The sequence below is a fragment of the Boleophthalmus pectinirostris genome, unplaced genomic scaffold (assembly GCF_026225935.1).
Source record: "Boleophthalmus pectinirostris isolate CB_2022bp ecotype Guang Dong unplaced genomic scaffold, ASM2622593v1 HiC_scaffold_4, whole genome shotgun sequence".
Taxonomy (NCBI): domain Eukaryota; kingdom Metazoa; phylum Chordata; class Actinopteri; order Gobiiformes; family Gobiidae; genus Boleophthalmus; species Boleophthalmus pectinirostris.
Genome location: NW_026571353.1, coordinates 16,604,815 through 16,631,165, shown reverse-complemented (window position 1 = coordinate 16,631,165; position 26,351 = coordinate 16,604,815). Strand labels below are relative to the sequence as shown.

The 26,351-nt window shown below is 39.8% G+C and overlaps 2 protein-coding genes across 3 annotated transcripts; both read right to left on the bottom strand.

The window, feature by feature from the left end:
* Positions 1-403: 403 nt before the first annotated feature.
* igsf9b (immunoglobulin superfamily, member 9b) lies at positions 404-22,463 on the bottom strand. 2 transcript variants are annotated; one of them, XM_055162056.1, is made up of 22 exons: positions 22,023-22,463; positions 18,369-18,464; positions 17,089-17,295; positions 10,014-10,160; positions 8,953-9,104; positions 8,474-8,591; positions 8,003-8,144; positions 7,771-7,916; positions 7,539-7,681; positions 7,185-7,325; positions 6,999-7,115; positions 6,770-6,920; positions 6,576-6,687; positions 6,312-6,487; positions 5,997-6,232; positions 5,826-5,910; positions 5,588-5,758; positions 5,483-5,519; positions 2,323-5,406; positions 2,045-2,202; positions 1,709-1,898; positions 404-1,560 (listed from the first exon to the last, which is right to left on the bottom strand). In XM_055162056.1, the coding sequence occupies exons 2-21, from the start codon at positions 18,427-18,429 to the stop codon at positions 1,720-1,722; spliced, it is 5,763 nt and encodes a 1,920-aa protein (XP_055018031.1). In that variant the 5' UTR covers positions 18,430-18,464; positions 22,023-22,463; the 3' UTR covers positions 404-1,560; positions 1,709-1,719. The 2 variants fall into 2 exon arrangements, with proteins under 2 accessions (XP_055018031.1, XP_055018032.1); XM_055162057.1 differs by lacking the exon at positions 1,709-1,898.
* A 1,240-nt stretch (positions 22,464-23,703) lies between these two features.
* Positions 23,704-25,617, bottom strand: tmem230b (transmembrane protein 230b). Its single transcript, XM_020935533.2, has 3 exons — positions 25,323-25,617; positions 24,143-24,265; positions 23,704-24,073 (listed from the first exon to the last, which is right to left on the bottom strand). Exons 1-3 carry the CDS (start codon positions 25,416-25,418, stop codon positions 23,933-23,935), a joined length of 360 nt encoding a protein of 119 aa, XP_020791192.1. The 5' UTR covers positions 25,419-25,617; the 3' UTR covers positions 23,704-23,932.
* Positions 25,618-26,351: the final 734 nt, after the last annotated feature.

The window sequence follows — 26,351 nt, the reverse complement described above, 5'->3', positions numbered from 1 at the left end:
ACTTTTTAACTTTTACTGTTTTTACAATTCTATCTGTTCCCCTCTTTGACCTTAATTTATTGTCTTCCACAAGGCCTATGTGCATGAGAAAAATCGAGAGGTCAGTACTCCAGGTTTTGTGGGAGACTAAAAATTGCTATCACTACATATTTGATTGCCGTGGCAACATGGTCAAGCACATCAGTGCGTGTCAGTCAAATGAGAAGCTCAAGGGATCAAAAGCACATCTTTAGCTACAAAGTATGTGTTTTAGCAAAAGAAACCAGTTATACGCTGTTGAGTTAATTTGTGTTGAATTTTAGATGAGATAACAATGAGATCTTTTGTCTTAGACATCAAGACAGCAAAGTTCAATTTATCTGATTCGGTTTTTATTTTTTTAAATAAACTCTCACTACTGTGTACATCCAGCATAAACCATGTATTCAAACATATAAAAATGACAATAACAACCAAAAATATATAAAAAAAAAACATAACATTTTGTATAAAAGCTTCATGAAAAAAATGCATCTTTCTCTTAACATTTCTTTGGGGATAATTTTACCTCTTGATCATAGTCCACTTACAAAATTAGCTTTAATATACCCAGTATAATGTACAGGCTGTTCAGTAGTTGGGCACAAATTAGATAAGCAATAAGATTTGCAATCCACATTCAGAATCAAAAGTCAGAAAAAGACATTTTCACAGTGTTGCTTTCACATCAGCAATGTGTCTTGTAAACAGTTGCATTACAATACGGCAATACTTTAATAGTTATACAGAATATATCTGCTTAAAAATAAACACGGATTTGTACAAAATAATGTTTGATCTGGTGGTGAGCTTTATTGCCTGTAGCTTTAAACATAAGGCAGTATTCACTTTCCCTGTGTTATCAAGTTTTGCAGTGTAATATCTTTTTTTAAAAGGCTAAAAGGAGCATGTTATAGATCAATTCTAGTGAAGTAGCAGTTTCTCTTTAGAGGAAATCATATCAAAAGAGTTGATTTACATTAAATACATATAAACATTTGTACAGTAATTATGTACAAAATAATACTGGCATCAATAAATGGTTTCTTTAATAAAATCTGAACTTGCCAGTGCGTCTAAATCAAGAAAGTAACATATTTTAACATGGATGAAACATACCCAGAATTAAAAACAAGAGCTGTAAGAAGGTGTTGATAAGTCAAATGACTTCATTTGAAATACTGACACAGAAACATTTTACAAATACATATCTGAGATTAAGACAATTGTCATATGCATCTCTTTGATGAAAAGGCAAATCTTCAAAGCAATAGTTCTGAAATGTGACCTTCATAACCTAGTGGGCAGCTTTTATAAAAATCAGTCCTTGACACACCTACACACAGTCTTAGTCTTTTGTCTGATTGTCAGAGTATAACAAAAGTTTAACATGCAGTAGTTGCTTGAACCATTTATAAAAAATTAAACAATTACTTATTTTCAAACCTTTTCAAGGAGTTACAAAAATAACATGTATTGATATAATAGCAGAGCTGCAGCAGTGTTTTTCAAAATGTTATTTGGGGCCTTTCTTAGACAAATCTGGAAGAGAAGAGAGATAACACATGTATTAGAATAAGAATTCACTATACAGAATCGTTATACAAGCTACACATGCATGATCAAAAGGCAAGCAGGCAGCAGCAGGTGGAAAAGGGAGACAGGTGAGAGGACAGGCGGTTTAACGGACCGATGGAGCTGCTAGAGCAGAGCCGAGCTGGCCTCAGAGTCGCTGTCGTTGCCATGGTAACAGGTGGATTCCTGAGCTCGCCTGAACTCGTGGTACTCCTGCCGCAGAGCATTGAAACGCTCCTCACTTAGGGAGCGCCCATAGTGGCGAGGTGGGTTCAAAACAGGTGGACTGACTGAGGGGCACTGGCCTGGGAAAGGTATTATGGAGAGGAAATGCTTGGGTAGGCTCACAATAATCACAGCACAGGACACAATGAACACATGCAGAACAGTACAGATACATCAAGCTCTGCAAATACATGCAATCTGAATAAGACAATGAATATATTTTTACCTTTCTGTTGGTGATCCTGGAGGCCAGTGCACTGATCATGTCTGCCTTTCCAAAAGGCCACATTTGACTGATCCAATCTCATGGCCTCCAGGACTTCTACATCCACAAAGACATCAGTAGAGTCCCACTCATAACTCTCGTCTACTGATGTGTTCCTTCTATTGACATACACAAAAAATCTGTTAACAATAAACATTCCAAAAAAGCAGTAATGAACTCATTTTGGCAACATTAATTCCTGCTTTCACCACACTTGTCCACGTGTGGCGATGTTTCACCTTTTGGCTCTCCTCTCAGACTGCTCCATATGGCGTTCACTCTCCTCTGTTGTTTCAGGAGAGCTGAGCAGAGTTGGAGTGATGGACAATGACTGGCGATAGAGACCAGCACTTCCACGGCCGCTACTCTGGCTGGCATAACTGGCTCGCCCCCCATCTCTGACCTCTCTGTACTCAAGGTCCCCAGGACGTCCCATCATCCTCTCTGTGTGTCTGTATGGCTCCCCCTCACATGGAGTTGGACAAGGGGGGTAATAGGGGGAGGGCCAGCTGATGCCCCGTGGCAAGTATGACCTTTGAGGGCCTCTTCTGTAGTCTATGGGTCTCATATACTCCCCTCTGGAGCCCGGCCATTGCTGGTACTGAGGTACAGAGACACAGGAGGGCGTAGGGACATACTTTGGCTCAGGGGGCCGCATGGATTCTTCAAATGAAGGAGACCACCTGCTACATTCAGGAAACACTGCAGCTTGTCGACGTGGATCACAGGGTTCTAACAAAGGGGAGGCTGAGGTTTGTCTTGGTGGGTACACTGCTGGTGTAAGGTATGGAGGACTAACTAAAGATCTCTGGGGATGATGTGATCTTTCTAAACTCCCCACGCTGGGCCTTCTGAAGGGCATGTATTCCCTCCAAGATGGCCCTGGCTTCATAAAAGAAGGAGGGGTGCGCCCCAAACTATAGGATTTAACTCTGGCATCCGAGCTTGGAAACTCATCCCAGTAACATCTCTCAGAGACATAGGGTCTTGGGCTCTCAAAATGCTCCCATCTCTGAGCGCCTAAACTAAGAGATTTTTTCATAAAGCGTGGTGGCCCCATACCTGAGAGTGTTCTGCAAGGGCCAATACTTAAGGATTTCTTGAGAAATGGGACAGGAGCTTGAGATATACGTGACACAATGTTGTTAGCCCTGCTTCCCTGAGAAGCTGATCTTTGGGGTACCTCTGAGAAAGACTCACTGCTGTCAACAAAACTTGATGAATGTTTTGCAACTATGTCTGCCATGCCTTTAGCTGTACTGTACAATGTATGAGCTGATGAGGATCCAAGTCGCAACTCTTGTCTCTCTGCACTGGTCTTTCTTAGTCTAAGTTGGGTTTTCTCATCATAAAGTTGTCTACAGGTTTTTTCAGGGGCATATGTCACATTCTCATCAGGAAACCTGACTCTAAGTAAAGGATCTCTGGGTGCTTCCTGAACTATGTGTGAATCATCTTCTTCTATAAGACTTTGTTCAAATCTAACTCCCTTCAGATGTGACTCACTTTCTTGATTTTTCACATGTACCTCCCAGTTTTTAGGAACAACATCTGGCTTTGTCACAGGAGAAGCTCCTGCTCTTTCTTCAGAACTTTGTTGGGATTCAGTAGATTCACTTTCTTCCACTGGTTCATCCACACTCATTTCAATAAAACCTGGAAGGCTCAGATATTCAAGAATCGCACTCGTTTGCATAGGAGACATTTTCGGAGAGTCTACTACTGGTTTAGCTTTGAATCCAGACATTCTGGGAACAGACAACTGAGACTGGTCACTTTCTACTTCTTCTACCAGAGTCAAAGTTGTAATAGGACTAGGGCTGTCAGAGATGAGACATTTGTCACTTTTTCTAGAGCATGTTCTTACACCTTCTGTTTCGCGCTCATGATAGGGTAAAGTTGAGAAACTTGAAGGACTTGAATCTCTCCTGGATTTAAATTCTACTACAGTATTATCTCTGTGAGTATAGGGCCGAGCAGCAGCAGCAGAGTCCCAAGGCTGTGTACCTGCAATGGATCTTCTGTTATTTGCAGGCTTAACTGGACTAAGCGACCTGTCTCTTTGAGGCGACTGTAAGTGCAGCGCTGGTAGGCTTTCTGAGGTGAAATCAGGCGTCAAAGGAAGTGATGTGTTCTGCGTCACTGGGGACTGTACAGAGTCAGCATGAACAGAGTCCTCTGTACTGTCCCGGACTGTGTGAGAGAGTGCAGGTCTGGGGGAACTGCTCTCCCTTGGACTTTGAACAGGAACAAGACTGGTGACCGATGTCACAGGACTTATGTCCCAATGGATACGGGACATAGAGAGGCGGTCCATGGGGCTGCTCGTACTGCCAAAGTAACAAGCCTTTCTATAATCTGAGATCCGACTTGTTTGACCAGCTGCTTTGTGTTTCTGCCTAAAAGAAACCTCTTGTAGTTTCCACACAGGCTCTTTGTCTACTGCCTCTCTGTGGGGACTTCTTGTCTTTTCTGACTGAGCCTGACTTTGCTGATGGGCTGTATAAGCCTCCAGCTCCTTCTCTATTCCCTCTCTTGCTTCTACCAGCTGAACACACTTATTGATAGTGTCCAACTCCAGGTTTGTATCTAGTTGAGACACTAGAGTTCTGTCTTTTTCTCGTGATTGATTCAAATTGAGCCCGTCCCTCTCTTGATTTTTGCCTCTTCTGCCCAAACTGGGGAAGAGTTCCTCTGCGTGGTCCAGCATGCGGTATCTCCGTAGCGAGTCACTAGGTTTTTTCTCACTGTTGTCAGAGTAGAAACTTGCTCTTTCCAGAAGGGCTTCAGTGCTTTGTTCATCATCTGAGTAAAAACAGCCATGACGAGAGAGGTTTCTAGCCATGGCTCGTACTCTACCAGGAGAAGCAGGAGGCCTGCCCAGTTCAGGTACATCCACAGTTAGAGAAGAATTCTTTCTTTCGTCTTTTTCTGAGCTCAGGATACTAGACTTTGGAGAATCCCTGAATGATGTCCGATTGCTGCCAGAGCCACTTGCACTGCCATTATTTTGCAACACATTTTTAGCATTTGAACTCTCCTGCTGTGGCTGCACAATAAAACGTCCATCTGGTCCTCTGGAGATAGACTCCAGTGCAGTTGGAGATGGGGCTTGGGACCCCAGGTGGCTCTCAAACATGGTGTAGTGAGGAGGTGGAGACGAGTTACTCAAAAGCTGTTTCCGCTGGTCATAGTACTCTCCACGGCTGCCCTTTTCAAAAGAGGAACGATCGTGTGAAGAGGAAACACTGGGAAAGAAGGGCAGTGGTGGACACAGCTTCAACTTGAGAACACTGTCTGGACTCCGAGGAGGTGATCGAGCTCTAGAAAAAAAATTGGATGTATTTTTAGGGAAAATATACATTACAAACATGGCAGCAGTAGTAATGGTGTACTCACTGTGGCGATGAGCTCTTCAGTAAGGCATTGGGCAAGTCTGACAAAAGGAGAGAGAAATATTGAAAAACATTTCATATATATAAGTATGTAACACAATAAACATACCTCCTCTTCTCTTTTTGCGGCGCTGCTGTCTCCTGTGACTCATATAACAAGCTGTCACTAAAGACAAAACGATTGTTGCAAACAGGAAGCACATTCCAGCAATCACACCAGCCAACAAGGACTCTGGGACCTTTTCCAGAAAACTTGGACGCAGTGGATATACATCCATTCCTGTAAGGTACCAGTTATGGATAATATTTTATTTATAAAATGTAGGGACAAAGGGCATAATACTCACCCATTGTAGAGACATTGACAGAGTTACTGGGCACACTAAGCAGTTTATAGCTGCGGGATAGTAGTCTGAGATCATAATTTGAATCCTATAATGAATAACAAAATCATTATTAAGGCATAAAATGTTAGAAGTACAGAGATATAAGCAAATAAATGTTCTTAAAATAGTTACTCTTAAGAGTCCTTTCACAAGTAGTTCACTTTGATTTGCGCCAATGTTGCTGGTAATGATGACCCACTGGCCGTGGTCTTTGCGGGCCTGAAGCACGTAGCCAGTGACAGGGGACGATGGGGTCTCCGGAGCTAACCAGCCCAGAACCACGCCTTCAGAAGTTCGATTGACCGCCAACATAATGGGGGGATCCAGGGGCAGAAAGGTGGAGAGACTAGGTGCTTCTGTTGGGACAGCTGAAAAAAAAAAACATCCCTCTGAGGACAAAACTAAATAGACACTTAATAATCATTTTGAATTATGATACCAATGTACCAATAGTTTGGACAGAAACAATTTCACTGAAGGGTCCAGATCCAAGCTTGTTCTGAGGAAGAACACTGAACTGGTAATTGGTGCCAGCAAGTAGTCCAGTAACTAACAAGTAGTTTTTAGATGTAGGAACAGGTAAGGATGCCCATTCATGTTTTCCTCTGGATGCCTGCTTGACCCTTAAACATATTGAACCAAATACAATAAATAAGCAATTATTTTAACATAAAAGAAAACAAAAGATGTCCTAGATTGTTCATTGCATACCATACAGTAAACTTCTGGGTGAATCCTCCATCAAAACCTGGCACCCAGGAGACATTCGCTTGATTCATTTCTGCTTTCACTGTTACTGAAGATACACTATGAGGGCTGGTGCCTATGTACAGAATCATCGGCTGTAATTTGAGGATTAAAGAAAATACATTTTTACATCCTAGTTATCAGAATAGTACACTCACCAAGCACCATGACTACAGTGCCGGCGCTGACAGTGGCCACTGGATTAGAGGCCAGGCATTCCCAGCCCCCCTGATGGTCTTTACTGAGGGGCTGCAAGAGGAGGGAACCATTTGTCAGCACAGTGATGGGAGAGCGTGGAGTGGGGCCAATCTTTAAAAAAAAGGAAGGCACAAGTTAAAACAATGCTTTGTGTTTTGATACCTTTACTTTTTATTGTATTTGTTATACCTTGCTCCAAGTTATGTTTGGGGAAGGGTCTCCAAAAGCTTCACATGGGATGATCAACTCTCTGCCCACCTCCTGCAGGTATTCTGGACGCGGAGGCACTTTGAAGGTGGGAGGGTCCTGAAAAGGACAGTATTTTTGTTGCCTGCCAGTCTAAGATGTGTTTTTCATATACAGTGCTACTCATACCTTTAAAATGACCTTAGTAGGCTCAGATTGGCCCATAGTCCCATAACTGTTGTAGGGAGTACATGTGTACATGCCCACAGCATTGTCATTGGCCCGGGCAATAAAAACTGAGCCCTCAGAATTCACCATCCAACCTGGGAACTAGACAGATAAAGAAATGATCAAATCTAGATCCAATTTATTTATAAAGCAATAGTAAAAACAACAAAGTTGATCAAAGTGCTACACACAGGGATAAAACATATGTGTATTACAGTGAAAAATATATACATAAAATAATACATATTTATTTTTATTTATATATTTTTTATTTATATAAATATTTAATTTTTACCATGACAGAAGACAACTCACATTATCAAGATTCAAGTGGTTTCCATCTTTTGTCCAGTTCACATACAGCACTGGGGGATCTGCCTGAATAGGACAAACAATGACCCCCTCCATGCCTGCAGGCAAATATGTTTCTCTGGGCATCCGGGTTACGCGTGCAGGATCTTGGGTGGAGGCAAAAAAAAGTATTTCTGTTTAGTTTAATGATTCTCCACTTCATAAATGTGCAGAATAGGGTCTGCTGAACTCTTACGTTTAACTTTGAGATGTGCAGAGGCCGATGGTGGTGTTAATATCCCATTCGTTGGGATGCATGTATAGTTCCCAGCATCTTCTGGAATAAGATTTGGTATGAGAAGTGTCCCATCCACCAAAACCTTTACCCGTGACTTTAGTGACCTGCAGACAAAGCATAGAACAACCATGATATGAACCAAGATATTTTGAATATATTTATATATATATATTAACTTAACATAACTTACTCGATATGATAAACATTTTGTCCTTGTTTCATCCACTCATAGGTAAGGTTCGAGGGGTAGGCGTCAGCTTGACATTGCAGAACTGCATCCTGGGACATGTTCAGAGTGGTGTCCTCTGGGGAAATGAGGATTATAGGCGGGCCTTCATGCGAAAAAAACAAACACGGAATCATGCACACATACATTATTCTGTAAATGTTTGCAGTGACATGAGAAGGTCAGGTTTAATTGAAGGTGTTTTGGTAATGCCACTAATTGGTCTATAGGGGGCAGTGCAAACTAAAGCTTATTATCTGAACACAGAGAAATACTAGTAAGAAGATGGAGAAGTCTTAATGAAAACAGTGAATTAGAGTTTGCTTTGTACAAAACACAGCAATGCTTTACAGACATCTTTGCAAAGAGATCAAAGCACAGTGCCTGGGGATAGTTATTCATGCTCCCCCAAAATGCTGACAGTTTCACTCTCACCTTTGACCTGCAGCTGTGTGGAGTGGGTAAGATTTCCCTCAGAGTTTGACACGTGACATTTGTAGACTCCTGAAATATTTCTTGTAACAGAGGCCAGAGACAGCGACCCATTGAGCACCTAAAATAAGGCACAGGTAAAAGTGTTAAAGAATTTTACAGATGAATCTTATTACTTTTATGCATGGCATTTAAGACCTTTAAATGTTTGAACATTTTAAAATGGTGTATGTCACAATCTGACTTAATTTGTTTATCCCAGTTAAATAAAAGTTGAACATAAAAACTATTCTAGACATAATTAATTTTGCAAAATCATGTTTCAAATATTCAACAGCATATTGGTTTCAGCTTCTTGTTTATAGACATTTATCGACTCAAAACTTTTCATTTGTAATTTGCTATGGGGACAATGCTAATTTTTACTATGAAACCTACAAATATCACTATTCTTGAGTCCAATCATTTACTGTTGTCCTTACTTTAATTTTCTCATGTTTCTCAATGGGGTTCTCATCTTTATGCCAGACAACTGTTGGACGAGGGTTGCCATGGGCTCCACAGCTGAGAGTCAGTGAGTCTCCAAGTAGAACCTCTACAAAAGTTGGTGGTGTCTTGATGAATACAGGTGGAGCTGCAACAAAAAGCACTGATTGTTAGTGACACCGCAAACCAAACAAAGTAATCTGATTTAGAACACATCTGAATAATAGGCTGAATCAGATATTGCCCTATTATAGTTACATTTAATTGGCCAGTTAAGTTTAATCTGCGATAAATGAAAGATAACACATGGCTTAACTTGGGGCTTGGAGATAACACTGGCAGTGAACGGTACGAGAGGAAACCAGAATTAACAGAAAATTCTTGACCCCAGTCAGTCTTTCTTCACTGTATTGGTTTAACGGTTAAAGCTTAAAAGGTATTTTTCTAAACTTGTAAATACAAACTTGCATGTGCAAAGCATTAACTCCTAAATGGTGGATGGGAGTTGATTTTTAAATTACACATTTTAATATTACTTTATTGTCAGTTGAGTTCACCCCAGAAATGTAAATGGTGAATAATTGCAATAATCACTTAAAGGTGTATTCTGACGGAGGGTCCGTAAAGTACTTGTCTCCATGGACATGTTGTCTCACAGTATGGTATTTAACCTTTCTATCTTCATGGAGACCAGACTAGACCAGACCACATTACAGGTCAGATCTGTGGAGAGGCACCCCCCCTCACAGTCAGAATGCCAGTTTTTCCGGGCAGCTGTAATTTAATAAACGTAAGGTTGTTCAATGTCATATAGTGGAACAAGGCAGACCAAAGGGCATACCCATAGAAACAAGCAGGTGACAGACCCCCAACCGAAAAGTTACACAGTGCACCTTTAATTGTAACACCATAGTATGTCACATTATTACATATATTACATAATATCTCTAAAATGAATCTTGCCAAAGCTCTCTGTGTATGCATCAGGTCATATAATGGGGCTGTTCTATTCAGGAACAACACCCATGAAGATGTCCCAAACCCCACAGTGCTGCACCTGTGATGGAGAGAAAGGTCCATGTGCCATTTTGAAAGTCATCGGTTTTGCTATCCAACAGCAGGATTCGGCATTCAAACCAGCCCTCATCCTCCTGAGTCAGTCTCTCCACCAGCAGAGAGGCACCCCGGGTCAGAGATACACGGCCTAAATGAGAAAAAGCAAAAAGAAACACAGGGTCAAAACAAATGGACAGACGAGCAGCGTCAGCACATGCAGACTTAGGGCTTACATGCAGTGGACACAGGACCCCAGGCTAACAAAAGCTAACAAAAGCACTAGTTAGTAAAACATGTCTTGCTTTATAAAGAATTATATTTTATACAGACAACTCTACTGTATCAGTGAAACTGATAGTCAGAAACTTCCTTTTAGCTGTAGAATAAAAAGGTGTAACCAAAAGATTTCAACAGTTAGTATTGTTGATACACATAGTCCAGGCTTTGGAGGAATAAATGTTATTATCTGAGCAATGATGAAAGGTCTGCAAATGGTGAGTAATTAATATGAGTAAAAACTCTTGATGCATTATATGTATGGCTAATTACACCAAAGAAAACACTTTTAACCCAGTAATAACAGATTTGTGATCTTGCCCAAATGTGTTTGAAGAAGGATCTGAAGAGCAAGAAAGTACATGAATCGGTTTCAAAGACAAAACTTAAAATATTCAAGAGCTTGTTTTTGTTTGAATGGGCTGTGCTCAAATGATTGAATTAGGCCACTTGTTTTGAGGACTTTGGAGGACGTCATCAAAATATGAATGAAAAGAGCCAGTACCCACATATACCAACACAGAGAGCCCATAACCCCTATCTACCACAATGGCATGTTTCTGCTCCTCTCCGTGCTTCTTACAACTCCTTGTCAGACTTTGAAACTTGATCGGGTGGTTGCCTGGTGACTGCAGCCTGGTATTGGGAGTTATCCACCCCCCACCCCCCCATCTTTTTATTTTGTCTCTCAATGAACTCTTTTTACCCATTCAATCAATGGCCTTTTATAGATAGGAGGATGTATGGATGAGGAACCAGACACGTTGCTCATACCAGACCATGCCAAAGTAGTTTAAAAGTAAACAGATGTTGTTGGCTCTGACAGCAGGGCATGAATGAATGACACAAAACAACAACAAGAAAAGACAAAAACATGAAATCACCTCTGTATAGAACTGGACAATATAGCAAAAAATTTAATGACTATTTTTTTCTCCCTCACATTTGATTAAATTTGTATTTTTATTTTCAAAACAAAATTAAAATGGCTTAATGGCTTTGATTTCATGAACATAAACAAGTCAGACTTTTAATCAGTGCCATTTCCAATTTCCTTCGGGATAATAAAGTATTATCTATCTATTTAACACAAAAAATGCAAAATTTCTTCCTTCAAAGTCGAAACTCCAAACCACATGCTTTTATTTGCGGGGGATTGGCTGTCGATTAAAATTCAATAAAATGCCCAGCCCTTTTTCTGTGTACTATTTTGACACAGCAATCATTTACTTTTAAAAAGGCAAAAAATAAATTCAATTAAGGATTAACTATTACTTGAGCCATCAGGAAATAAAAAATCATGTCATTCATCTATAGCCTTAAGACTAGGCTTAACTCAGAGCCCAGACTGACAATAGCTAACAATTAACCCTGCATTCCTGACTGGGGTTGTTGCTGAGTTTAATAGGTGGGTTTAATGATTGACTGACCTCTCAAAAGCCCTCATAAAAAGAGAGACCCTGATTCTAGGTTAATATCTTTAAATAACCAGGTAGGGCTACGAGCAGGAAATGTGTGTGCTAGTGACAGCAGGTATAAGAGTATATTTAGGCCTTTCCCTTAGATTAATATGACATTCTCCCTGGGTGTCCATTTCCTTTTCAGACAAGTGTGGAAAAGTACAAATGTGAAAAATAGGTTCACCAGTACAGGTCTCATTCACAAGTTCCCAGAAAAGGCTACAATGGACTAAAAGTTATGAATTCACTGAAAAATTGCATGTGGTTAAAACTTTTTTTTAATTTTACATTTCAACTAAAAAATACCCACATTGTGAAAATTGAATTCATTGCTTTAACACCTTCACTTGCAAACCCAACAAAAAACAGCAATGCAGATTATGACAATCCTACTTATAGATCAGGCAGTCTGGCCATGTGGCTAAGAAGCACGTGGGGGTGTATACAATACATGTTGATTTTCAAAAAATGTGAGGTGAGCCCTGCCCCCTGGACCTCCGTTGGAGGAAGTCTGATTTCACTGTGGGCACTTAACCCTTTCCCGGAGCCTGCCTCTTGTCCATCATGACAAAGAGGCAGCAGCCCCCACTCCTCATTCCCAAGCGTTTCCATGGTGACTGTGTGGGGTTAGGTTTGAATTAGGTTGCTGTAGAAACATGGAAGGACCCAACATGGACATGGGCGGGTCGACCATGTGGGACAGAAGGTGGGTTTACTGTCATTTGAAAAATTGGACGAAAACATGTTTAGGTTTGAAAACACCTTTGTGCCACATTTGGTGATATAAAGAGGGCTATGGTTTTCTCTTCAGCGTTTGGACAGACAATGGCCTGATGCTGGGTGACTAATGTAGCTCATTTAAATCTGAATGTTACATCTCTCAGCATAAAAAAAAAATAAAAATCACAGAGCAGGTGCATTGTTATAGACAATCAATTTAAACAAAATGTGGCCAGCAGTGAGATTTCTTGGAATACATACACTAATGCTAAAAAATAGGAGAAGAAAGTGAAGAAAGTATTTAGAATGTATGCCTTCTGTGGGGAGGTTACCGAGAGTGTGCACATCGATAATCTACTGACAATAACCAATGAGACGCTGACCCTCCTGACCCCATGACCCCTAACTCCCCATCAGACACATTCATCACTCCTCCTAGTTCAACACAGCACAATATCCACCAGCCCTGTTTGAGAGCCAAACCTTGTTAGAGCTTTGGTGAAGAGAGAGTGGCTGAAACAATAGCCCTCTTCCTCCTCCTCACTGTTATTCCTCCAGCAGCTATCACATGACACAGCGTCTCTATCTTAAAGTGAGCCCTGTTCCAACAGGTCGAGCTGGAGTGCAGCCAAGGGTAGAAAATGGAAACGTTAATCCACCAGTTCTGCGTGAACTTCCAAGTTGCCCCATTCATATTAGACAGAGTCAGGTTCTCACCCAGTGGGTGGCTAGTTAGGAAAAACTGTGCTTCAGAGAGCAATGCCGCCAAATAAACTGGCCTTGTCTCACGGTCCCTGATCTTCCTTATGTGAGTGGATATTGATATAGCCCTCTGTGCAAGTGAAACCAATGCAACAAAATGAGAAGCTGCAGTGACTAAACTTAACTTGCATGGTTAGAGCATACTTTTATGGAATGCTTGCCTTTTCTGTGAGTTTTCTTAAAAACCTAACAGACTCAACATTTATTGTGTTCAACTGCTGTTCTCACAGTTACTCACAGTTGAATGGTGAAGTGGCTCTATGGTGATCCAACCACAAAAGCAGCCTTAACTCGAAGAGGAAGACAGATTATTCTGTTTTGAGAAGCATCAGCACTGCTGTTCTTTGTCCATCCGTATGTGCATTAGAAAGCTGGGCAGAGGTGCATTGTGGGATGTGTTTTGATTTGAATACAATCATAAGTCTGGGGGCCAGTCCCCTGCTCTGACAGCACTCCCCTCCCACTCCCCCAAATTTCTCTCTTCAATCCTCCTGTCTCCCTAATCAGTTAAACCCTCTTATGAATAGCTCTTTGTCGTGAGATAGATTACAGTTAACTCTGTCCCTCTCACTCTACCGGCTCTGTTAACCCCTCACACCAGTACATGGCTCACGTGCCAAGTTTCACTGTATTGGCAACTTAATTTGAAACTTGGTCAACCTTGTATTAAATGTGGTAAAGAGGAGGACTTTTAATGTGATTAATCTTTTTTTTAGCTTTTGTTAATAACAGCCTTTATATCTCAACTGTGGTGAAATAGATCCCACGTTTGTGAATTGGCTGCTATGTGCCTAAGGCAAGAAGTTACAGAGCCTTTGTAATAACCTCTGTTTAACTCGATAACTCTGAAGTCCCCAGGCCCAGATCAGATATTGTGCCTCACTGTTGTGGCATGCTGATTCTGTGGCAGAAAAACTGGTTGGTCAGGATCAAGCATACCATATCATTTGTATAGGTTTGCAAACTGTTCATTGATGTTAGAGCAAGGGGCCGGATCAGAAAACTCATGTCATATAAACCCCAAAAATAACAATAAGTTCAAATATTTGTGCAGAGAAATGCAAATCTATTACAGAAATCTTTTTTAATTGATGAACTCTTTCTTTTACTAAATATTATAATATTATGAACAACCTGAAACTTTAAGAAAAATGTCATTTCAACACAATGTTTTAACATGAACTTGTATGTAAATAGGAATAAGTGCATTTTTGTTGTAAAATCTTGCACTCGGCGTCCACTTTTCTCATTTGTGACATTTTTCTGATGAGGGTGTCACGGTCAACAGTCAAAATGATCGTCCTTTAAGAGCGTTTGGAAAGAGACAAGTTTTCATTTGTGCTGCTCTGGTGGGAGGGGCCACGCACAGAGACGCTGGAGATGCTGCTGTGATAAACACCACAGAAAATTAACAAGATTTTAACAGAAAATATCATTAAAATATTTTAGTAGAAAATCAGCTGAGGGCCAGGTTAAAGGTCTTGGAGGGCCGGATCTGGCCCCCGGGCCGTATGTTTAACACCTGTGTGTTAGAGGATTAAGTAAAAAGAGGTCTGTCATAATATTCACAATAAGGTTCACTTTGTAAAGGGATTATTGTGCTTCAGAGCGTCTGTGGCAAGAAGTAGATTTCAATATGATGGTTTAATCGTAATATTTTCTGCAGGGATATTTCAAAATGTGTTAAAGTGACAACTCTATGTCGCGCTCAGTAGAAAGAGAAAAATATATAATCGTGAATTTTCATTTATATTTTAATATTAGGATTCTGTTCCACATTTTAAACAGGAGCATTCACATTTGAGAGACTTAAATATGAATTGCTGAGCTAATACAAGAATTACATGCATTTTGATGCACGTGTTTTATACATAAAAATACATTGTTCTAGATAGTTTATTTGTTTGCAGGTAAACTTTTTTCTTTGCTATTTGCTAATGCAACAATTAATGTTGCACTTTGTCCCACTGAACTATGTGTGTCTAATGTAAGTATTTGATTTATGTATGTGTGCAGTGAATCTTGCCTTCTTGAATTTTAAGGGGTCACACTCTGGCTGCCTGCTGGGAGCCTGCTGGGATCTGGGGGTTTGCCCATTGTTGTTGTGGTCTAAGGTCAGAATCCCTTGCTCAGTGTCTATGTTAATTTACTTTAGGTGGAGTGATTACATTTGATCTAAGTGTACTAACAAAAAAGCAGTGACAATTCACAACAATAACATAAGAATTGCCCAATGGAGAAAAACTATGGAGAAGGAGGAGGATATTATCATCTATCCCTATCCATCACTGCTAATACTCAAAACAACTACTGCTGCTGCTACTATAACTACTACTAATACCACATAGTCACGAATCCCCCTTAAGCAGCCAGGAGAAGCTCTCTCTCAGACACACTCTGACCGTCTGCTGTCTAGGGGTCAACACAAGGGCACTGCTCTGTGTATGACAGTGCAATCTCAAATGCACCCAATATGAATTCAGCGTAGTTTGTTTACTGGTCAACTAAAACAGGCATCAAGATACTGCATTCGTGTGCTCAACTTGAATATTAAAAATAGCCAGCTACATTGGAGGCAAAATAAAAATTGATATACCAATAGAAAATTAACAGTAGTAACAGTAGTAGTAGCCCAAGCATCCACAAACTCACATATTTACAGCTAACTAAGCCTATAATTAACACTCCTATCACCTCTCTTCCTTGTATTTCTTATCTTAGACAAGCCAAGGCAAAGATCAGGAAATGGTATTCTCTCTCTGTTAGTCTTGTGGTTACATCTGAAATCCCCCCTTTAATTTGAGGGTAGAATACATTACATACATAGCACTGACACGCTTTGCACACTGCCATCTGCCTCTAGCGGGAGGGAGCAATGAGGATCTAAGGCAGACAGGGTAAACCCTCACCAGACGCAGGCACCACAAGAAGTGAATATGGCACAACACAAACACATACCAGAGCCCCATGCATACAATGTTGTTTACACCATTTTGCCTGATGACTGCACCAAAACAATACCATGATAACTGTCTGTGTGAGATTTAGCTTGTAGCTCTTTGTTTGTCACTCAATCAGTGTACAGTTAATAATGCAACTCAAAATTTTCAATAATTCATCAGTTCATTTTATGAATTATTCATTGTTGTAAAAGAAAATTCATAGACAAATTAAAAGTGTTAAATCTACAAAACAAATTAAATAATAATTAAACTAAAGACACTGCCTAAAATCCCAATACTGTATGGAGCTGAGCAAAGATCCCTGCACATTTGTGTGACCTAGATCAAACTATATGGGATTTTGAGTGCCCCAGCTTTTGCCGACTTAGGGGATGTTGTGATACCCCTCTTTGTTTTTTGTCCTATACAAGACAATGAGCGGATTATATAGTTGTAGTAAGAAATCTAGGATCTTTTCCTATGTTCATCAATTCTCCTAGCAAAACAAGCTTACTGGGTCACCCCCTCAGCATACTAATAAAACACTATCATCAGACGACCAAGCCCCCACCCAAACTCCTAATCCCTCCAACTGCAGCGTTACTGGTGCCCCCCTTTTTCTGCAAAGCCTTCCCAACCCCCTTTAACTGCATCCATCCATTCTGTTTTTTCCTCTGCTCCTTAAACTCGTGCTACTGTCTGGAAGTGCCCAGAACACCCACAGAAATAATTACAGGGCTCTTCTGAGTTGGATTAACGTTAGGGGTACTGATTCATCTTCAGCTTCCTGTTCCTTTGACAAATAGGTGTAGCACTGTTTAATGTATACATTTAAGAGAAAGAGATTGCATGTTTAGTTATTTCATTTTGTCCAGAACAAAACCAAACGGGGCTAATCTGTGCTGATGAGTCTTACCCTTGTAGTTTGGATGAACCCGCGGGGCATATACTCCAAATTTAATGAGGATGGGAACATTGTAACCAAGCCGCACCCATTCCACCACATGCAGAGGGAAGAGGTTTGGGCTGCTTTCTCCTTTGGATATGGGATCGAGGTTACAGTCCAACTCTGCAAATCCCCCTTCCCGGGCTTGAACCAATGTGGCCACGCCTTGAGAAACACCTGTAAAGGCAGCGATATATTACAAATGTCAGTCACACTGTACATAAAACCATACAACATGTGGACTTAATACCATTTAATTACAAAGTTCCAGTAAATGAGAGGTTGACTGAGAAAGTCATGAAAACCACAGTATTTAACTTTTGTAGCATTTCTTCTCAGTATATCAGAGAAAGGCAGAGGAAAAGGCAGTTTAACAGTAGTTTGAATCAGTGTTAGTGTCTTCCCTTGAGGGTTCTGTTAAAAGCAGGGGACCAGAGGGCATGTAAAATGATGATGTGCCATTTGGCGATAAGATCGTGTAACCTCAAAGCCTGCAAACACACAGCAATCCCATTAGTGACACTTGGAGTGGAGTCTTCCAGTGACTCCTGCTCAGTGCCCTGTGCTCACGTCAATGCAGTGGGTGCCAGGGTTGTGTCGCCTCTCATCTGGCTGCTGATTACTTTAATCTCCAAAGGGAGGGGGTCACTGTGCCTCTCTGATGCAGGACAGCAGGGCGCTCGCATCCACATCCCACCACCCCCTGGGGTCCACACACATGGTCTGTGGACCAGCTCAATCAGTGTCCTACCCCACCCCAGAAGTGTGCCTGGGGTTGGGGGTAGCACAAATCCCAGATTGATCTAAATACAGGACCAGATCATATTTAAGTTGGATTTTGTCCCCATTCTCTCGTTTTTGGCCCTCTCCTCTTTACTTTCCTCCATAGAGCAATAAGAGTGGCCACTGTCCATGTAATAACAGTTAAAAACACTTCTGCAGGAAACAGAACATAGCAGTAGTGGTAATAATAAATATACACATTACAAAAGGAAAATTAACTGTGATGCTATAAATGGCCTAGTAGTTATTTTGATATAGTATAGGTAAAATGTAAAACATATTGGACAATATGATAATATCATTTTTAAAAATCTGAATCAAATTAACAGTAGTAGAAAATAAATTGGGCAAAAATTTCAAGTTGTAATTTGCTTTTTAGTATTCTCTCTGATGAGTATAATATTATTTTTCAAGTTTACGCAACATAAAAAAATAAAAATAAAAAAAAATTGAGAAGGTATACTTACTAAGCAGACAGATGGCTCCAGCAGTGATGACAGCTTGAAGCCAGTGTCTCTCCTGTCCCATGGCCGTCCTTCACACTCCTTCACATATCTCCCAACCTGAATGGCAACAGCAGCACACACTTTAGTATAAGCAGCAACACTTAAACATCCCATCCCTGCCTTATATCTCAGATATACTGTATGTAATCTCTTTTAATGCAAGTTAACATTTTTACTGGACATTTTCAGTTAATAAATACATTCATTTTGAAAAATTACAACTCATAATCCCCTGTCAAAATATATGTCAGCGATGAAGTTAGATTAAGGCAAACAAAACAGTGCTGCGGACAGAGTTGGCCATCAGATTGAGCACCGACATGAGGATTTCACCAGTAACCAAAGTGCAACCAAATCACTAACAAAGTAATCTAACCTAAGTAACTTTTGGACACCTGGCCATTAGTATAATTCAAATTATATCTTAAAATTATATGTAAGAGAGAACAGACCTTGTAATCAGAGAAAGTCTAGAGATGGACACAGCATTTTCTGGGTTAGTACCTAATGACAAGGTTCAACAGCCTAAATATACTATGTGTGAATAAAACAATATACAACTTCATCACTGACATTATTAATAAATAACTTTCTAATCAAGAATATATTAAACCCTGGTCAATTACCTGACCTAATACTAACTTACTGTGAAAGTGAATTTAACTAATAAAAGAAAGAGACTTTTAGACAGCAGGGAGCGGTGGGAGATTAGCTGAGGATAAGCACAGGTGTGCTGTATGCATAGTCATCTGAACTAGCTGATCCAGAACAGCTACAGCTGCCTCTTTTTTACTTTTAACCATATTGCAATAACATTTAAACATGAAAAAACTGTAAATGTGTTTTGTTCATTTTCAAAGCTAAAACCTTCCATTTTACAGTTCTATATTGCCCAGTGATAACCCAGTTCTACACAAATTGCCTTCACCAACAATAAGCAACCTTAAGGCACTAGCTGCTATTTTGGCCCTAATGCTTAGCTCTTAAAAGAGGAAGAAGATGGGCAGTGGCCACAGTGCCAGTGGTTTGTGAGAAACTGTGACTCACTTTGTAAAAAGTCACCGCCTGAAACCATAAGGGTGTGCTGCAGTTGGTCAGGTTCAAGTTCAGCAGTGAGGCAGCATTAGGCGTGGTACAGGTCCAAGTAAGCAGATAACAGCCAGGTAGCATCCTCAAGCAGGCTATTAAACGTTTATTACTACAGCTTGTACCGGATGTTACAGTCGCCATGGCCAAACAAGAATAGCATGTTGGTGGAATACCAGTAGCAGTAGAGGTAACTCTCTAATCGCAAGGGTATCTGTGGGATCGCTGGACATAATTAGCAGCTTTTCATCACATAGTCACAAATCCACAAAGAGTCATCAGTCAGGACCAGTAAATCAAAAATGTGCTTGAAGAGTAGGAAGCCAAAGGCTTCACTACATGATCTTTCAGATCTCACGTGCAGCCTCTGAAGGAGGATTGTGTGTTTTACTGGATTTCAGTGACACAAATTGCAGTGGACCTTGCCATGACTTAGCCTTCTGGACAGTGCATTTGTAAATAAAGGGCTAATCCTGGCCCGCTGCAGAGTGGGAGTGTTAATAGTGTGACAGAATTAGAGACCAAATTAGAGAAACAATTCAAGGTCAGAGTCAGTTTGCTTTTTTGCTTTTTTTACTTGGACTGAGGCTACGGTCAGCAACAACAGCTGGTGAGCCTGACCTGACAAAAAAAATAAATTATATATGAATATATGGATTTTATGAATGCACAGTGTCCTATAGCCTTCTTCATATGTCAAAATTCTGAAGTGTTGTATGACTTTGATATATGTATCAATACCAGGGTGACCATGTGACCAGTGCTTGTATGTCTAACACTGTACTCAAGCACAGTTATGAGTGATGCTGCTGACAGATACAGGCCTGATAAGCAGTAGAATTACTCCTGTGGCTAATCCTGGTTAATCCCAACAAAGTATACCCTCAAGACAAACCTACGAAGGAACTCCTCGTGTCACTCACACCACTAATGTGAAAGACTTAGCAAAACAACTTACACCTGCACCTTACTGCAGCCAGTGAGCCCACTCTGGGGGAGGCTCATCAATAGCATTAAACCACCAACAACTTGACTGGTTAGACCAGCCCACAGCACAGTAATCAATTCATAGATTTTGCCTGGCACAGCAACCTAATTTAGAACTTTTTTATTGACATGGTTTAACGTTAGCAAAAGGAAATTAGATTGGCACACACTGGGCACGAGAGCTACACAAGGTCTCGTGAGTATTGACCACAGTGATGGGCACTGTGGTCAATACAACTAGTTAGATTACTATGAGATTTAAGCACTTGTGACTCACTGCACAAATGCTTTGTACATATGTTTCAATTTGAATATTCTTTATGTGCAAATGTGCAATTCAACATAATGCAGACAACCCTGAAAAACACCAAACATGTTCTAAAACTGTGCATATAGTCCTTGAGCATCCAAAAATATTTGTTTTACAGATACCCCTCAGGATAACTTTGCCCCATAAGGAACAGTTACCCACATACAGGTTTTAATTGTAAAACCATAACAATGAAACACATCACATCAGTGATTAATGACCTCTATTTAGCATTAAAATTACAAAAGCATACTCGCACTTTAGCTTTCAGTCAATTCTAAATTAACTTCTTTACTAACTGTTTTGTTTGACGTTAATGTGTGGACATAGCATATTTCCAAATTGGAGCTTCCCCAGCTCATGAATAATTTGTTTCTTGAAGACTTAAATTGATCACTGAGTGCTGACACCACTGTACACAGAGGACAAAGCAAGACCATGAAACCATAATGAAACAGGACTACAGGACCTACAACAGAAGTGAGAAATAAAAGCAACAGTGTAACAAATGAGATACAACACATGTGCAAAGCATGAATTCGTAGATATGTGATCCTTGATGAGCTCACTCTGACTAATCAATATGCACTAATACAACAACAAGGGCAAGCAAAGCAAAGCCAACAATATTTGGCATAATACTAATGATTAATGAAAGCTGCCATTAGTTATCATTTCAATCTGATGTGAATCGATCCTGTAGTATTTCAATTATTTACACAAACACGTTCTTGTCTTCTGCATTACTAGTGTCGGTGACGTTACTCCATGTCACCATCCAGTAAGAAAACAGGTGCATCTATTGTCTGACTCAGTCAAACGAGAGAAGCGTGGCCTTTCTAAACAGTACTCCCACAAATAATAGAACCATGTCACTATATTTTTCTGGTAATGTAACAGTAACCTAATGGAGTCAATTTATACGCTCAGAATGGTCTAATAGCCTACAATAACACGCCCACTTACAAATCACCAGCCAGCGCTGCATGAGATTCACAAAACGTAAACAAAAAACAAAAATGTCACATTTGAAGAGTTATCACATAAAGGGTTGTACTACAGATCAACTAAGAAAACAAAATCATCAGCATAATGCGAAATTACAGAAAGTTTGGCCATTAAATGAGTCTACCAATGATTACAATGTTATAGCCTCGAAATATTAGAATAGTTTGTCACGACCTACCTCTCTAAAAACAGTTAGAACGCTGCTAGTTGGTTGCTTTACTCACCTTGCTCGAGGCACTTTTCCACAGGTCGTAAAAAAGTATCCCTTCAGTCCATTGAACTTCCTTCTGTCTTGTAATTATCAATTTAGCCTTTAGGAGATTCAAATCGCCAAGATCGCAGGGAGAAAAATGCAGGTGTTCACATCCTTGGCTAAAGGCGTGGATCAATAAAAAAAAAAGTTTAAATCGAAAAGTAATCTGGTAATCCACTGGTTTGGACTTTTAAAAAGCTAGTGAGGTCGTAGTGCCTCCGTAAACAAAACCGCATTTAAAGTCCATTTAAACTTTCTTGGCTTCTTTTCTTGCGCAGTTCATTATCCACTTGAGCGGGAACTAGATCAAATTAAATACAAAAGTTCATCTATATCAAAGATTAAGAGGATGCTTTGAAAATGTAACTACACCGGCCAATTCCTGCATAAATAAAGCGTAGAGCACGTTGGGTTAGTCCTGCTTATGGTGCCTCTCCTCCCATTAGGTTTGCACCTCCTCCTCGTCCTAAAGAGGCAGCCTTCCTCCGAACCACAGATCAATGGTCACGGAGCCGCGAAAATGAGCGCTTCTGTTTCCGGTCAACACCTTCAAAATATAGCCCTGCATTACAATTATGAACGCAAATTTTCTGATGGCACTTTTGGAATTACGATATACATACTTACATTATAGCATAAATCATATGTTAATTGGAATCATTACGTATCAACTCATCTCTATATATATAATAACGCCAAAATCGCACGTGTGCTTTTAGTTTGTAGAGTGGCCATCTACTTCCGTTATTTTTTGTTTTGCTTTAAGCTGCTGGGTTAGCTGTGCAGAAGCTTGAGACAAAGCGCCTTTTACGTGGGAAAAAAATCTTGTGGTTGACTGGCGGTTATTGCATTAGCGAGATTGCTGTATTTAAAAAAAAAGTGCTCATAGTGGGCTTATTTATTGTTAATAATAAACACAAACATTCTAAGAAAACATTGAAAAATTCAGGACTGTGTAAAGAGTTTCAACATCACATCTAAAATATGTGCCTCATGGTTTGACTGAAATGGCTTATGCGCACAAATATCTTAATCATACTTGCATTTATTGTTGCGGTTTTGCTATATTGAATATGTTGGGGAGGAAATACAATACCTTCAAAGACGTTACGTGGGGGCAATGGCAGTGATCTATGCACACAGCACAGTAGGCTACAACAACAGGTCTACCGCAGTTTGACCTACCGAGATTTAAAGTAACCGATCATGTCCCTTCTTGCCACAGGGGGGCGGTTGACCTGGTCCCAGACTTGATTATTTCACACAAATTTTCATCAAAATTGGCAAAAAAAAAAAAAAAAAAAGTAGTGTCCTTAATCAGTATAATTCTATGTGAATCTAATCTGTAATATTTGGCCAATTCTCAGGGGTCCACATGTGAGCCAGAAATAGAGAAATATAACACCTCCATAATAATAGAGAGAAATTAGGTGAGAGCCCTAGTTTTTCTGTTGCAGGCAGGGTAGGACTTTACAAATGCAGCGCTTACCTCAGCTACACACGCCCTGTAATACTAGGGGCTCTTGTGTGTGCCAGGTGAACCATATGGAGATCAAAGGATTGGAATTAATCACAAGGAATCTTCTGAGAAAGATTTAACCCTAAAAAGTTGTCTAATAAACCGTTTAAAACAATTTACACTTGAAACAACCTTCACAATTTACATGTTACTTTATGATGCATTAAATTTTAATGAAATAACATTCTTCACAATAAAGCAAATAGTAAAAAACTAAAATAAAAACTGCAATTTAACATCTAACAGTAGTTAATATACAAAAATGCATACAGGCAACTAGTTTCTAAGCCTTGTTAAGGAGATAATTTCTGGCTGCAATTGTAAAGCAACACAGTTTATATAATGATAAAATATGATTGAAACTAGTCATCAAAGTCTGGTATATCATCATAGGAGTATCCTGGATAACCTTTTGATGCATAGTAAGCTATCCGTAGATGGTAAATCCCTGGCAGAAAGACAAGGATCCCAATGATGAGAACAGGCACAGTTCTGTCTGAATGCTGCAGATAGAGTAGAGGGTTAAGTGTAAAGCAAATGTACAATTCATGTTAACTTTGTATGAAACTCACAGTGACTCCAAAGTACCCAGCGAGAAGAAGGGAACCAATGACGATTAACAAAGACCCTATTAAGAAGAGTACAGCAGCAAGGGCTATGGCTTTGTACGGCACTTTGGGTGGGCTCTTTTTGAACTGCAAAGATGGAAAAGTATTTAGTTATACACAAAATGTGACTACTTGCCAACAGGATTTAAATAAACATGAATTTCTCTTGATATTGTTTCTACTTATTTATAATGTATTATTATCATTTATATTTTTGCTCTTTGTTATAATATATTGTAATGTGTGAGCTACTGTGTCCAAATTATTTTCCTTGTGGATCAGTAAAGTTTGTCTAAGTCTTAACAATAAAGGGGTTTAGCATGTTCACAAATAGGCATTCCTCAATCTTGAATTGTTCGACCTAATGTGTCTTTTACTCAATTCTGTCACAAATAATATTTCTTTCATATTTTTGTTTGATACATAAACATTGATAAACATATAATAACATAAAGATGAAAAAGAAAGATGCTTGAAATGATGGTTCAGATGAATTATTATTATTAATAAACATATAGTACCCTTCATGTTATCCTAACACACTTATTGCATCCTTCTAGCTTCTCTCTGGCAATTTGCACCTAAAACCCCTCACAATCATGGGCAAATTAAATGTGCACTGTGTACCTTTTCTGGTAGAGGGCCTGCCAGTTACTTGTTTCCATGGAGATGTTATTGCTTTACCTCCAATATTTCAAAGTATGGCATTTAACTTTTCAGTTTCAAGCAGGAGATGCTACCAGGCCCATTTACAGGAGAGATCTGCAAAGAGGCGACCCTCACTTACAGTCAGAACACCTGTTTTTAAAGGTATTTTTGAGCAATAAAGACATCCATAATTGAATAAATGCATCTTATATGAGTTTAATACCATATTGTGGATCATTACAAAGCAACAGACCCCAGACCTGAAAATTTACGCAGTGCAACTTTAAACATGTTTTGTTTTAGGGCAAGAGCCCCCAAAACAAACATGCAAGACCTATAGTGAAAGAATAATCTCAATATTTTCACTATGAACCTATTTTGCACAATAAAACATATAATCATAAGAGCTGTGTACAATCAACTGTTTTGCAGGGAATTTGTTTGCCCCCAGTTTGAATCATGCATATTCATGACTTGCAATGCCATTTTCTCTTACCTGTAAATCAATGTAGCCATCATCGTCAGAGGCCAGGCGTGAATATCTGACCTTGTTGTTTGAAAAGCTATCAGATACGACGTTGCGAGCAGGCATGTTTACAGGTTAATGTAAGTTTGTTTTAAATATTCAATGGTTAATATGAACGCTATAGTCTAATAATTATGCAGTTAGTAAAGCGATTAACAGTTCCATTGGTTGAATAAATGATGCTCTGCCAAAATAAAAACACGAACAAATAGAAAAGAAGGATGAGGTGGACAGAAATGCTCCTTGTTGACAAACTGCACCTCCCTGTTCCGCACTTGCGCACAAACGCTTGTATCGGTGTGTTATGTTCACAAAGTCAAAAGAGGGCGCTGTTGAGCAGTTAAAATATTTAGCACAACAGGCAGTGGACAGTGAGCAGTCTGGGCTTGTAGACCCTCTGGGTTGTCAGAATTATTATTATTATTTATTTATTTTGTGAGGATATTCATTTCTTGGGGTGCTCACAAAGGCAAAAATTAATAACACACAGGTATTATCACTGGTCTCAAGACTTATTTCATATAAAATGTTTTAAACCTGCACAGCAACTTTGTCCACTGATCGAAGGTTGCTGGTTCGAATCCCGCTCTTGACATAAACATGGTTGGTAGAGTGATCAGATCCATTAACCCACAGATTGGTGGCATGATTCCAGCTCCCACAGTTGAATGTTATTGTTGTGTTCTTGAGCAAGACACTTAACCTGCCTCACCCCTGGTGCTTGTGTACACTAGTGTATTTATGTGTGTATGAATGGGCGAGAAGTTCTTTGATATGAAGCACTTAAAGTGCCTTGAAGGTGTAATAGTGCTATATAAGAATGTGACCATGCATTTACCATTTACTATGATGGACACTTTTCACAAAACAAAAGCACTTCATCTTAATGTGTTTATGTAAGGTGAGCCAGAAGCACACTGTTGTTGTCATCCGCCTGGCAAACAAACATCTGCTTGAATATTCTTGTCTGTCTGACCTTGGTTATGTACAAATAGTTTA

Excerpts from the sequence above, each read along its gene's own strand:
- igsf9b (XM_055162056.1), bottom strand. The coding sequence starts at position 18,429 with ATGGGACAGGAGAGACACTGGCTTCAAGCTGTCATCACTGCTGGAGCC. Across the intron at positions 8,145-8,473 it reads CACACAGCTGCAGGTCAAAG|GCCCGCCTATAATCCTCATT; the intron begins GTGAGAGTGAAA and ends TTTCGCATGAAG. Across the intron at positions 6,488-6,575 it reads ACCCAGAAGTTTACTGTATG|GGTCAAGCAGGCATCCAGAG; the intron begins GTATGCAATGAA and ends AATATGTTTAAG.
- tmem230b (XM_020935533.2), bottom strand. The coding sequence starts at position 25,418 with ATGCCTGCTCGCAACGTCGTATCTGATAGCTTTTCAAACAACAAGGTC. Across the intron at positions 24,266-25,322 it reads ATGGCTACATTGATTTACAG|TTCAAAAAGAGCCCACCCAA; the intron begins GTAAGAGAAAAT and ends CCATCTTTGCAG. Across the intron at positions 24,074-24,142 it reads CTGGGTACTTTGGAGTCACT|CATTCAGACAGAACTGTGCC; the intron begins GTGAGTTTCATA and ends CTCTATCTGCAG.